The 12,500-nt window shown below is 41.9% G+C and overlaps 2 protein-coding genes across 2 annotated transcripts in view; both read left to right on the top strand.

The window, feature by feature from the left end:
• The window catches only part of LOC138000461 (cytoplasmic dynein 2 heavy chain 1-like), an 89,104-nt gene extending 86,504 nt beyond the window's left edge, over positions 1-2,600 (top strand). The window contains exons 74-76 of the mRNA XM_068846900.1: positions 510-594; positions 1,328-1,444; positions 2,310-2,600. Coding sequence (XP_068703001.1) covers positions 510-594; positions 1,328-1,444; positions 2,310-2,468 — 361 coding nt within the window. The 3' untranslated portion in view covers positions 2,469-2,600. The remainder of the gene's footprint in view (positions 1-509; positions 595-1,327; positions 1,445-2,309) is intronic.
• A 7,179-nt stretch (positions 2,601-9,779) lies between these two features.
• Positions 9,780-12,500, top strand: part of LOC138000459 (PDZ domain-containing protein 8-like) — a 25,834-nt gene continuing 23,113 nt past the window's right edge. The window contains exons 1-2 of the mRNA XM_068846899.1: positions 9,780-9,985; positions 11,331-11,571. Of these exons, the coding sequence (XP_068703000.1) occupies positions 9,839-9,985; positions 11,331-11,571 (388 nt within the window). The 5' untranslated portion in view covers positions 9,780-9,838. The remainder of the gene's footprint in view (positions 9,986-11,330; positions 11,572-12,500) is intronic.

Genomic DNA, 12,500 nt, shown 5'->3' with positions numbered 1-12,500 from the left:
CCGCTATAAACTGAAATTGCTCGATTTTCTATCGGATTTCGTCTCAATTTGTTTTTGTTGCTTCATGACGTTTTTTTTTTTGTTTTTGTTTTTGTTGAAAGCCAAGGGCATCTGCAGGATCTTCCGAGACCTGTTTAAAATAAAACCATAGAACTTGTTTCAATCGAATGTCGTAAAACCAAAACCAAAGGAATTACTTTGGCCAATCAAAAAGAACGGATACAGTCCAGTAAACCAATCAAAACTCGAAGTAATTACACGTAGCCGACACAAAGCGCGGGAAAATGTGCACGCGAGAGCTACGATTGGTTTTGGTTTCACTTTTGATTGGTTGAAAAAGTGGCGCCAGAACTTTGAACCAATCGCTGAGTGAAGTAATGCAAAACCAAAGCAATTCACTAATTTTACTTTCGACACTCAATTGAAAAGCGCTCTATGGGTGAATTAATCTCTTTAGTTTGATCCCATTCTTCTCACCTATCTCATCGTTTACTGTTGTACTTTCACAGAGCAATGAAGACATCAATCGACAGTTTAAAGCTCGCAGTGTCGTGGAAAGAGTCGCAGATCCAGGGAACCAAGTTCACAGTTAAGGTTTGTATTGGACTGTACAGTGCGTAGGGCGGGGGTAGGGTGACCTGAGGACATTTGCTCGTTTTGATCATACCCGACGGTGATTTGCTTGTGATCTATCTGCCAAACGATGTTTAGAACTAAGGTTTCCTTAGGGTCAAGTTTGCCCCCATTGAGCGGTGCTTTTTGAAAATTACTTTGAAATATGAAATACCTCCTAGGGTGTAATTTTAAGTGCCATCTTTATTCCCATGCAACTATTCATTTAAGCGTGAGGCCTTGTAATCATGGCCTCACACAAGGACAAAGAAAGACTCTGACCAGGATGCGAATTGAATCCACGACCTCCGCACTTGATCACAGTTGCTCTAACGACTGAACTACAAGGACAAACGAGAACAGGTTCTGGGTAAGTGACGGGAAGAGGTGCGTTTATTCAGACGTTGACCGTGCAGCAGCCACACGGCCAACTTAAGGTTTGAATAGGCGCATCCTTTCTCGTCCCTTGCACTTTGGTGAAAGGTGAATTCTCTCATCACTACGCCAAACCTGCTTCCCTGTTCCATATCGATTTCTGCCGGCCAACATAGAGTTGCCTTAACAATCAAAACTTCATGCTTTATTCTCTTGTGGCGTACAAAGTCATTATCAAATGTAAATTTCTAAGACTTGAAACTGACTTATTCCAGTGTCCAAGTCCAAAGATTTTTCGGTAATGTCAATCTCAATTAGAATTTCAATTACTTGTTTGTAGTTGGGAGGGCTTCAGTTGGAAGGATGCAGCTTTGACGGCAATACTCTGACAGAGAACCAACGAGACTCGCCTAGTGTTTCTGCGATCCCCACTGCTGCGGTAGCCTGGGTACCAAAGGTACGTATCGCAAAAAAGTCAGTCTGGAGTTTCAAAAATATCTTAAAACCCGTCGGGACAGGAGGTCCGAGAAGTTGTAATTTTGCCGTCAAAATAAAGCGCCAGAAAATCGAGCTTGAACAGTTCGCGTACAGTTCACCTTCTGCTAAATAACTGCGCCTCCTACCTTAAAGCCAATTATGCTGAGCCAATCAGGGTTCGGGCACGTACTAAGGTAGGAGATCGCGTGTGAAGGCTGTCAATTGACACCCAATCCTTTCACGTGTGATTGATATGGTACGTCAATCATTTTTCGCGCGCATATTATTGCGGGAAACAAAGAAAATCGATTTTCGCGATTTTACAGTGCAACGCGCCTTACCGTGGCCACCCAGCAAACTTTTACATTTGACAACTACGCATAAATACGTCAACTGAACAACCCATTCAACGGTGTTTAACTTACAAACGTGAGAACTTTGCAAGGAGGGGTGACTGTCGATCAAATTCACACACCCTGATTGGCGTATAAGTTTTAAAAAACTTTGTTACGTGGCCACGGTAAGGCGCGTCGCACTGTAAAATTAATTTTTCAGAATTTTATTTTCGGGAAGATATACTTCACAGCCCACCGATTCAAGACTTGCAAGCAAAAAAATTTGAGCGAGACGCCCAAGTTTACCTTTTCCAAGACCTTAACGAGGCTGAAAAAAAATTGTATAGAAACGGCAGTTGTTTTAAAGGAAAATCATGCTTGATTATGGTAAATTCTTAAGTTTGTTAATTACGTTTCGTGATCTGCGATGATCTTTTGCTAAGAAACATGATTTACATATATGCTGTCCAACAGTGTGAAAACTTATTTGTTCATGGTGATTTTTTGTAGGATACCGGTGACCCCTATCCAGCGAGTGAGTGCATCTCGGTGCCAATCTACTACAATGCCGACCGTGACAAAACAGTTACATGTTTCAAGATGCCGTGTGGAGGCAGTCATGCCCGGTGGACCCAGTGTGGGGCAGCCCTCTTTCTGAAAAGTCAATAATTTGTCGTCAATCTTTTAATTTATTTGGTTGTTCCATGCAGTGCTTCGAATTTATTTGGTTGTTCATGCAGTGCTTCTTGCTGTTCGTAGTACATTAGAGTGAATAAACGTAACATTGCTTACCAACTTGCCGGATTTAGTGAGTTCTTTCACCTGTTGAAGGTGACGTTTTGTGGTGGACTTTCATCTGCGGCCTACGTTCTCCGGAATTACTGAAACCTTACCGTTTGAGGAAGGGTAGTGCCATTTTAACAGTACTTAGAAGATTTGTATCTGCCTTTTTTTTTTTTTTGGTTTTTGTTTTTCCAAATATGGTGAAAAATGCCAAACAAGAAGCGGAACCGAGCTTTGTTAGAGCGACTTTCACATATGACCTTGAAAAACAAACGAAAAAACAGAACGTAAACAAAAATGCAAAACATTTAATTCGCTAATCGAACAAAAACAAACGAGCGCGAATTTTCATTGGCTTAGCGAACGCCGTTGCAAACAACGTGATCTCTCCATGGAACTTTCTGGAAAGTTTCGCTTTCACGTCATTTTAAATGCAGTAATGTGATTGGGCAATCGAAATGTTTACTGCCCATATCAGGAGTTTCCTTGACGGGAATAAGGAGAAGCTTTGTTTTAATCTTGCCAAACATTGGTCCGTGAAGCAAAGTGCGAACCTTTTTTCAAGGTCATAGGAAAGTCGCTTTATATTTAAGGACGGTGCCTACTAATTCAAAGGTATTTTTTCCGCGGTTTATGAATATGCGGGAAAAGCAGATCTTAAAAAGCGTTATTGAAATCCAAAAAGGAAATGGGGAGTAACCACGCACTTTTCAATAATATTTGTGAAGAGCTGTTAAAATACAAAGCAATGTATTGCGTTCTTTTCCAAATTGAAGCTTAATTGTCTCTGAAAAACGCATGGTTACCCCCAATTTTCTTTTTGGATACCAAGAGCACTTGCTAAGTTCCGCTTTCTCCGTATAGTTTTAAACCGTGCAGAAATATCCCTGTATTAGTAAGCACCACCCATAGGAATCACGAGATGCGCAAAATGTATGCTTAATAACAATAGTAGGCACCGTCCTTAAGTTGCACCGTCCGGTAGATGAAATGAAGAGATGATATTGTTTCAATGGTGGCTCGGGGATGCTCGGAGCAATTTCCATCTCAGTTCAATAGCGAGAATGTACCGTTTAGATTATCTCAGTCTTACCGGGCACCACTGGCTCGGTTGTGCATTGAGCCGTCACGCGGGAGGTCGGAGTTCGCCTCCGACCGGACCAACACTCAGGGTCTTAAAATAACTGAGGAGAAAGTGCTGCCTTATACCCGCAAATGGTTAGACTCTCGAGTCTTCTCGGATAAGGAGTGTAAAGCTGAGGTCCCGTCTCATAGCCCTTGTTGGAAACCAAATAGTATGGCGCGTTAAAGAACCCACTCACTTCTCGAAAAGAGTAGGGGACGTTGTCCCCGGTGTTGTGGACTGACCTTACTGCGCCTTTCAATAACATGCGGACTCTTAAATTCAAAGGTTAACCGACAAATGTGTTTTTCGCCACCGTCAATCAAATGTTCGGCGGCTCCTCCCAGCTTCCGACTTTGTTGACTGAAGTGGGCTTAACGATGTGATTTGATTATTACGCACTCGACAGTAGTCGGAAGCTCGGAGGAGCCGCCGAACATTTGATTGACGGTAGCGAAAAACGCATTTGTCGGTTGACCTTTGAATTTAAGAGTCCGCATGTTATTGAAAGGCGCAGTAATCTGTTGGGGGGCATCTTTCACTTCCTAAAATAAATTGTAAAATGCGTAACAAGCAGTCTGGCCATAAAGTCCCCCACAAAAAGCATTGTAAATTAGTCCTGAAAAGCCCCGAGGGGGAGAGACTAGTAACGTAACTTGACAGTTGTCACCAGAACCTACTGTTACAGTTTATTGGATTTTCTCCCTCGAGACTCCTGTAGCTTAGTGGTAGACCATCCGAACTATTAATCGGAAGGTTGTAGGTTCGACTCGCCACAAAGGAGCACTCGGATTTTTGCCGAGTATTTCCGAGTGACCATTGAAAAAAAATATCGTCTCCTCATTTCATCTAACGGGGTTAACAATTTCCATATCAGTCATTCATTTCAATAGCGAGAATCCAAACCGTTCCGAAAATTTCAGTCCTAGTAAAGACCTATGTTTACCCAAAAGACATTGCGCGCCGCGTTGAATTTCGCGCAGACGGAAAATTCGAAAATCACCAGCAAGTACCACAACTATTAGCCAGGGGCGAATCCCGAACTTTCAGAAAGAGGGAGCCAAAGAAATGGAGGTGAGAGATGGGGAACCAGGGCCGCTGGACTCACCCCCAAATCCACCCTTGTTAGCTGTGGTCACACCAGTCCTTTTACCCATGGGTAAATAGCGTTTGCCTGCGGGCAAGGACGTTTTTGTGTGTGACCGCTTTCCCTAGACAGGGTTATTTCCATGGATACATAAGAAGGAGCATGACAACTTCCCGTGACAGTTCCTGAACTGAAAAGTACGGTTTATCTCCTCCCTGAGGTGGTTTGGTCAATCATAAAGCAGAACTAATTTGCAAGGTCGGTGAACTCATATCTAATTATATTTTACCCTGAGGGAAGTTTTTACTGTGTAACCGCATCCCCAAGGGCAACATAAAACCTGAGCTGAACCAAACCCGAGCCATTTACCCTCCGGAAGCCCCAAACCCAAGGCGTGTGTAACCACAGCTATTGTTTCATGCGGGTTTCTGAAATAGAAAACTGAAGCGCTGCGAAGCAAACAATCACAATTTTAATAAAAAAATTAAAAAATTACAAACATGAACACGTTATTTCTGGTTTCGGGAGGAAACCAACGGATTAAAATATTTAATACGGCGTTACACGGCCACTGGCGTCGCTGGCAGGGCAATATTAGGGAGCTTAAGCACGCGCGTTTTTGTAATGCGGACGGCAACCGGAAGTCAGCCGTTTTCCCTTTTGACTTGCCGTCACACGACCACATTTACCTTGCTAAGTATCTTTTCTCCATTAGAGATGACTAGTATAAAATCTGGAAGACACCACTGTCCTGGCACGCGAAATATTCTCTTCCGGTTGCCGTCCGCGTCTCAAAAACGCGCGTGCTTACGCTCCCTAATATTCATCTTCATCATCGGTTTCATTTTTTTAAATATATCACGTAATGTTTAGTCACATTTGTGTCAGGAGCCCATCTGGAGCGTGCAACTTCCATACAGCGTCTGTGAAACGGCGTTTTCGCATGTAGCTTTATTTTTAGACTAGCCCTTGCCGCGCATTAGGTCAAGAAACAAAGGCAGTTCCGGTTCGGTGACCCTATGACGTCAGCTTAATTTCTTGTAATTGGTCATCGGGCTCCATCTCTCAAAATGCCTACTGTGTCGTTAGCTAGCTATTACCTGCTACCCTCATAGCTTAAAATAAAGAATTCATAGTTCGTTGTTCATCTTTTGTCCTTTGTTTTCTTCTGTTTTTGTGTTTGTCAACGCCGGTGCTTGTGGCATTTCTCGCCTGAATAAACTTTTAGTTGCATGACTGCTAAGCAAATGTTTCAACGAGTTCCCGTTTCGCTCCCTTTTTGAGCGAACTTCATTGCTAGTGGGTTTCTTTCTGTGCAGTATAAGCCCAGTAAACTGAACTATCGGACGATATAATTCTAACATTGGGTGTGGTTACACGGGGCACTTTTACCGCGGTAAATGCCCCTATTACCAGGGGAAACTGCATTTAGTGCGTGTGACCGACATTTCCCAAGGTAAATTTCTCGTGGTAAATTTCCATGGATACGCCAAAAAAATCAGACGAAGCGCCATGATACGCGGTGTTGTGTTTGCATCATGATATCGTGCAAAATATCGCTTTAAAAAATATCTAGTCTTCCCCAAATGACTGCAAAGTTTGTGTAGTCATCGAATCATGACGAAGATCAACCAGATCACGTTCATAGGAAATGTATCGCTGTCTAACGGATTGAGCTGTACAATTAACTTTTTTTAAACCTAAATACCCAAAAAGAAGTCGCGGGCACCGTGACTTTTTATGCGATATCGCTCTAACACCTAACACCTCGGTCTCCTAGCTATTTTAAAATAACTTCATAGAGAATTTATGCAGTCTGGAAGATGCCAGCTAATGCCAAGCAATCGTTTTTAACTGATACAGAATGGATTGTCGCCATCAGCACTAATGCAAGATCAACCAAATTGCAATACAACGATTAGTCATAGCACCCTGTTAAAACCTAAAACATCGTTAAATTCTGCAAATTCATCACACCTTCGTCCTGTCTATAAGCAGGGTTTCACTGTTTCCAGGAAAGCTTGAAGGCGTCTCAAGGTGCTGACATGGGAAAAGAACGAAGAAACTGACAAAAATCTCCAGTCGTCCGTTTCAAGAACATTCCAGATTGTACTTATTTTTTCTTCAACACTATTTTTTCAGTCGGCTAACCATAAAGAAAGTTACCCACGTTGAAGAGGATGTTACTTTTCAATATCTTATTTATTGACTGTTCTTTCACGTAATGAACTGAATCATAAATCATAACCCGTGAATGAAATAAAGTTATCAGTGCCAAAAGGGGTCGGGCTGCACTATGGCCCTATGGAGTAACTACACTTGAAAATTTGCGTCATTATGGATTTGGATGGCCGACAAAACTATCATCTACCCGCTGGCTGACTTTAAATGAGCAGCTGAGGGAAATTTAGGACAGCGAGACACTTCTATCTCCAGATGAATTCGAATTAACACATGGGTGACTGATTACAAATACACGCAGCTCTCGTCCTTTCGGACTTGGAATTTAGTATTTTACAACCTAATATGTTAAAATTTATACTACTCAATCAAAAGGGCTAGCCAATTTAAATACACATTGAATTGAATATCATACTGAATGGTTTCTACAGGATCATCACATTAAGCAATCCACAGATTTTGCACGACCTGGGTTCAATTCCCACCCTGGTCAGAGTTTTTCTCTGTCCTTGTGTGGGCCCATTTCCATCAGTAGGGCTAACGCTCACATGGTTCATATGGGATTGAAATCTAGCACTTCACATTACACTCTATTCAGTTAACTCTGTTTAATATAAGTGCTACACGGCCAACGTTTGTATAAACGTAACCTTTCCTTCCAAAAAAACGTCTGCAACCAAGTTTATCGGAGGATCGATAATTACGTTTGATTATGACGTTTAACGTAACATTTGCTTACTTTTGGATTGTTTGCCACAGTAGACTGTTTGGAAAATACACCGCTGTATGAGGCTACATGTGTCGGGTCAATGTTTTTAACAAAAAAGGCGTGAAAGTACAAAGTTCTATATTTGCCAGGAACTCGTAGCGCGAGTTATGCTTTGCGTATTTCCGGCGGTCGTTTCTCTTTTTTCGGGGGAGCGAACTACCGCTACTTCCTGATGGAAATCTCGAGACATCGAAGTTGGGTGTGACGGCAGGCGTTAACTTGTGTAAAATCTGGTTGCCAGGACAACTCAGGACGTTTTTTACCAGCAAGAAAAAGACGTTTTAAAAATTCTCAGCAAGTTAAATAAATAAAGTTTGATTTCCCAGCCAGCTCGATTTTTGTATATTTGACTTGACGGCTGGAGATAACGACTCGACGAGTCCCTAATCTATGGATCTGACTTACACCCAGTATCTCAGAAAGATTAGCCTGCGAAGGCAGACGTATTTCCGGCGGTCGTTTTTCTCCCCCGAAGAGGAAAGGGAGCTAGAGAAACGACCCACAGGTGTCACAACGTTTTGTGTACCCCCGTGTTATCTGTTCCCCCGAACACTGAACACTAGTGCTGTGTGTTCCCTCTTCGCCATAACGATAAAAATGATAGCAGAATATGAATACAGAAAGTATCCTTAACATGCATAAAAGCAAACCTGAGGCCTTAATTAAAACTTTTGTTTAGGCCTAACCGTGCATACGGCGAGAGCTGCTGAAATTTAAATTGACCAATCAGAATTCAGTGAGCGGAAAAAACTGTGCTATCCGAAGTCACGTCAATAGATTCGCAGTTAAAGTACCAGAAAACCATTTAAAAGATTTGGTGGCAACTTTTTTTGTCAACAAACTGGGTTGCCAGCGAGCAGCGATCCGAACGACAGCCGTTGGGCCTTGGTTGTTATTTGTGCTTTTCCTAATTGTTTTCAGACGAATTCAGTCTGGTATTTTCGAATCAAGCGTAAGAGGACGTCAAAATTGTATTGATAATGTATTTATTTGTGTTAACTTCGCGAAAAGACTTTAGTGACGTCCTTTCGATATGGTAGATCGACAACAACGTCATTTACGCACAGAAATGCACCGTTTCCAGTGAAAGGGCTAGTGATTAACAGGATAGCACAGTTTCGACTGCCGCGTGCACTGCGGGCGCGGGTTCCGTATGCAAGGAATATGGTCTAAGCTTAGCTTTTATCATGTTTAGGATAACTTTTTAAGGATTAAACCACTGCAAAAACCGTGTACGATCAAAACTTGCTCTACGTTGGATCAAAATAGATCGTGACCACACCATAAAAAACTTTAAAATAGAAAATATCCTGCAAAGGTTGGTCAAGACAACGTGAACATAGGCGTTGTTGCTTGCTAGCAACAACGCCTATGTTCACGTTGTCTTGACCAATGTTTAGGATACTGTCTGTATTCATATTCTGCTATGATATTTATCGTTATGGCGAAAGGGGAACACACAGCACTATTGCTCAGTGTTCGGGGCAACAGATTACACGGGGGAACACAAAACGCTGTGACACCTGACTCGTCCCCAGTCGTCTCTCGGTCTCTGACGGGATCATTAATGAAGGATGCGCGGACGGGAGCGGGTGATGATGGGAAGGTGAAAAGGTGAGAGAAGATCTTCGCAGGCACTGCTTGAAGGATTTTCGTCAACTCCGCCTGACGCCATCTTGAAAAATCCAATCGGATCGTAGAAAACACCTTTCTAATAGCCACACAACACTAAAAAAAACTTCGTCAGCAACCCCATTCGATAACTCCGAATGCATCTAGATGAAAAAATCAAAGGAAAACCACCTCTGCCAACTTTTCGACTAATTATTCAATTTTTCGACTCGCGATCTACCAGTCGTCTCTCCCCTTTCCTTTCGTCCTTCCCATCATCCCTTAATTCATTAGTCTCCCCAGTTGACTCTCGCTCCCTTCAGAGACCGAGAGACGACTGGGGACGAGTCAGCTGTGACACCGGAAAAACGTCTGCGTTCGGATACGTTTTTGGTTCAGCGGATTCCCTTAATCCCCAGTCCCCTTAGGTCTCTTCCTTCTAACAAAAACATGCTGCGCTGCAGTACATAGTGAGGGATTTGCCCATGTTTATAGCTTTAATTCTCGCCTTCTTGATCGGAGTATTTTCTGTTTTGCTTTTCGAGGCCTTTTTGCTTTTCAAATGGTGGACATCAACGGTAGAACATCCTCGAAAACTGTACCCTGAACGCACGAAAGTCATCAATCCTGAGGTACGTTTTCATGTGCTACGAACGAAATTTCAGAATTTTTCAGTTTTAAGCTAATTTTATTATTTTAGATTTAAACGTAGCGATCCTTGTTGTTTTGCCTTTCCTCAATGTCATCAACCTTTGGAATCGATTTTTTTTTGCATAAACCCTTAGTACAGTTCTTGTGTAGTTTACATGTACAGTTAAATTCTTTTCAGCCCTTGCACAATACTTTTGTCATGTGCCAACAAGGGCGCTTTGGGCACCGAAGCAAAAGGCTCTTTTCTTTCAGTGGTTGGCACAGTTGAAGAACAAAAAAGATGTTTGTAATACGTTATCTATATCGCATGAAACAGTAGCATGCAATGACAGGGTAGTCAACAGTTATCGGTGCTTTCGCATTAGAACGCTTAGTGGTAGCGTCTCATGATGTGATAATATTTTGCATTTCTCTGTGAAACGTAAAACTTGATCATCAAGTCTTCAATGACTTGCACAAAAATACAGGTTCTCAGGGGTCATACCATTTTTTTTGCTCCCCTTCCAGAAAATTGGCTCCAAGTTCCTTCTTAGTTTACACTCATGTGATTATGCACCTATCAATGTTAAGCCCCAGGGAGGGGGGCTCGGGCATGAGGTGGGGATTTTGACATTTTCATTTAAAATAATTCAAATTCCCCACCCCTGGGACAAAATAATTGGTCAAAATGCCTACCCGGCAGCAAGTGAAGGTGGTAAAATGTCCTTTGTATGATCAAAATCGCTAGCCTGGGGACATCACATACGATTAAAATCCCTACGGCTAGCCTGACCCCCCCCCCCCCCCCCCCCTCTCCCTGGGGCTTAACATTGATAGGTGCATCAGACGGCCATGTTCGTATACAAAGCAAAAGCAAAATGTTGCTCACATTTTGCATTAGAGCCAAATTCCCAAAAGACGTAGATCCATGTGATAAGGGTTTTCTTTTCTCTCTCTTCAAGCCACTGGAGGAGAAGAGACCCTGCGTCTAAGTTATTTTTTATTCTGATCTGGCTGAACCATAAATGTTAAGCCTGGGTTTCATTAGCAACGCAAGCACGAGCCCAAGCATAAGAGAACTTATTTCACTGTGAAATCGGGGTTGTCATGCTTGTGTTCACTTGCGTTGTGTGAAAACGGAGCACAACATAAGCACAAGGAAATTTGCTATGTCTGGCCAATTGACGCACTCATTCCAGATTCCCCACATCTGAGAATTTCAACAATATGGCATAGTTGATTTTGATGCTTATGTCGAGGTTTGTTTTCACTAGTATAAAGCTACTTGTGCTTGCATCGCTAGTGAAAACAAGGCTTTACTGATGCAACTGCTTTCTTTTTTTTCAGTTCATTGCAGATTATTTTAAGAAAGATAGTGCCACTGAGCAAGAATCATGCATGAGTTTGAACTTTCTGTTGGCCTTTTTGTGGAGAGAATGGCGAGATTCTCCAAAAATGAAATCATTCTTTTTACAAAAAATTAATTCCGAGTTCTCAGAGCTTGTAAAAGGAAAAGCTGCCAGCAAACTGATAGCGCAAATAACCATTGATGAACTGTCTCTGGGTACATCTCTGCCAGTTATTAAAGGTAAAGTACTGCACAATTTGTATCACGTACGTGTACTTGCATATACAGGACATTAGAACAGTAACATAGAACAGTAACATTGTAAGGAAAAAACTACTTGTTGCTAAACAAGAATGATTGAAATTAATTGAAGAGTTGCAGGAGAGGAGGGCTTTCATTAAATGCCTTGGCATCCTTGAAAAAAAATATTAATAAAGCACTATGTTTTTGCGCATGCCCTGCAGTCCATCTTTTTTGAAGAAATCTGTGTTCTAGAAATTACATTTAACCATGGCAAGAAATATGATATCCTCAACAATGTGCGGATTTTTCAGGATTGGATTTCTCCTAATCGTCTCCACTTCTGCTGTTTGCTGTTTTTGTTTTGTTTGTTCTCTTTCCCAAATAATAATTTTGTCAGTTATTTGAGAAGTTGTGTCAACTTGTAAGCCATTCATTTTTGTTTTGTTAATGTTATGAAGAAATCAGTGTCGCAGTAGCTTCAGTGCACTGTACATAGAATGGCAGATTTGTCAGTGTCTCTTAAGAAAGAACTGAAAGCCATTGTCACAAACCAATTCCCCCGGAAATGGCTATAGTTGGTGATCAGTACAATGTATATGCAATCGCATGGACCTGATTGCGATTAACCCTGTGAAGCCCAAGAGGTTCTCCACTGACAAGTAAAATCATCTGGAGTCAGACAGAGTAAAATCTATAAGAGGCCACTGGGCTATAGAATTTATGTCACACATATTTTCAATTTTTTGGCAAAATTGCCAGGGCAATTTGAAAAACTTTGAAAATACAAGCGAGTTTAATAATTCCTTATTGCACAAAGGCACATTGTGATTACATGTTTATCATTGAGGAAAGGTTGTTCAATACCCCAACAAATGACAATCAACTTAACAAGCGCAGCGATTGAACGCAGACCAGCTCTCTGGAAA

Source organism: Montipora foliosa, chromosome 4 (genome assembly GCF_036669935.1).
Source record: "Montipora foliosa isolate CH-2021 chromosome 4, ASM3666993v2, whole genome shotgun sequence".
NCBI classification, from domain to species: domain Eukaryota; kingdom Metazoa; phylum Cnidaria; class Anthozoa; order Scleractinia; family Acroporidae; genus Montipora; species Montipora foliosa.
This window is presented reverse-complemented; position numbering and strand designations above follow the sequence as displayed.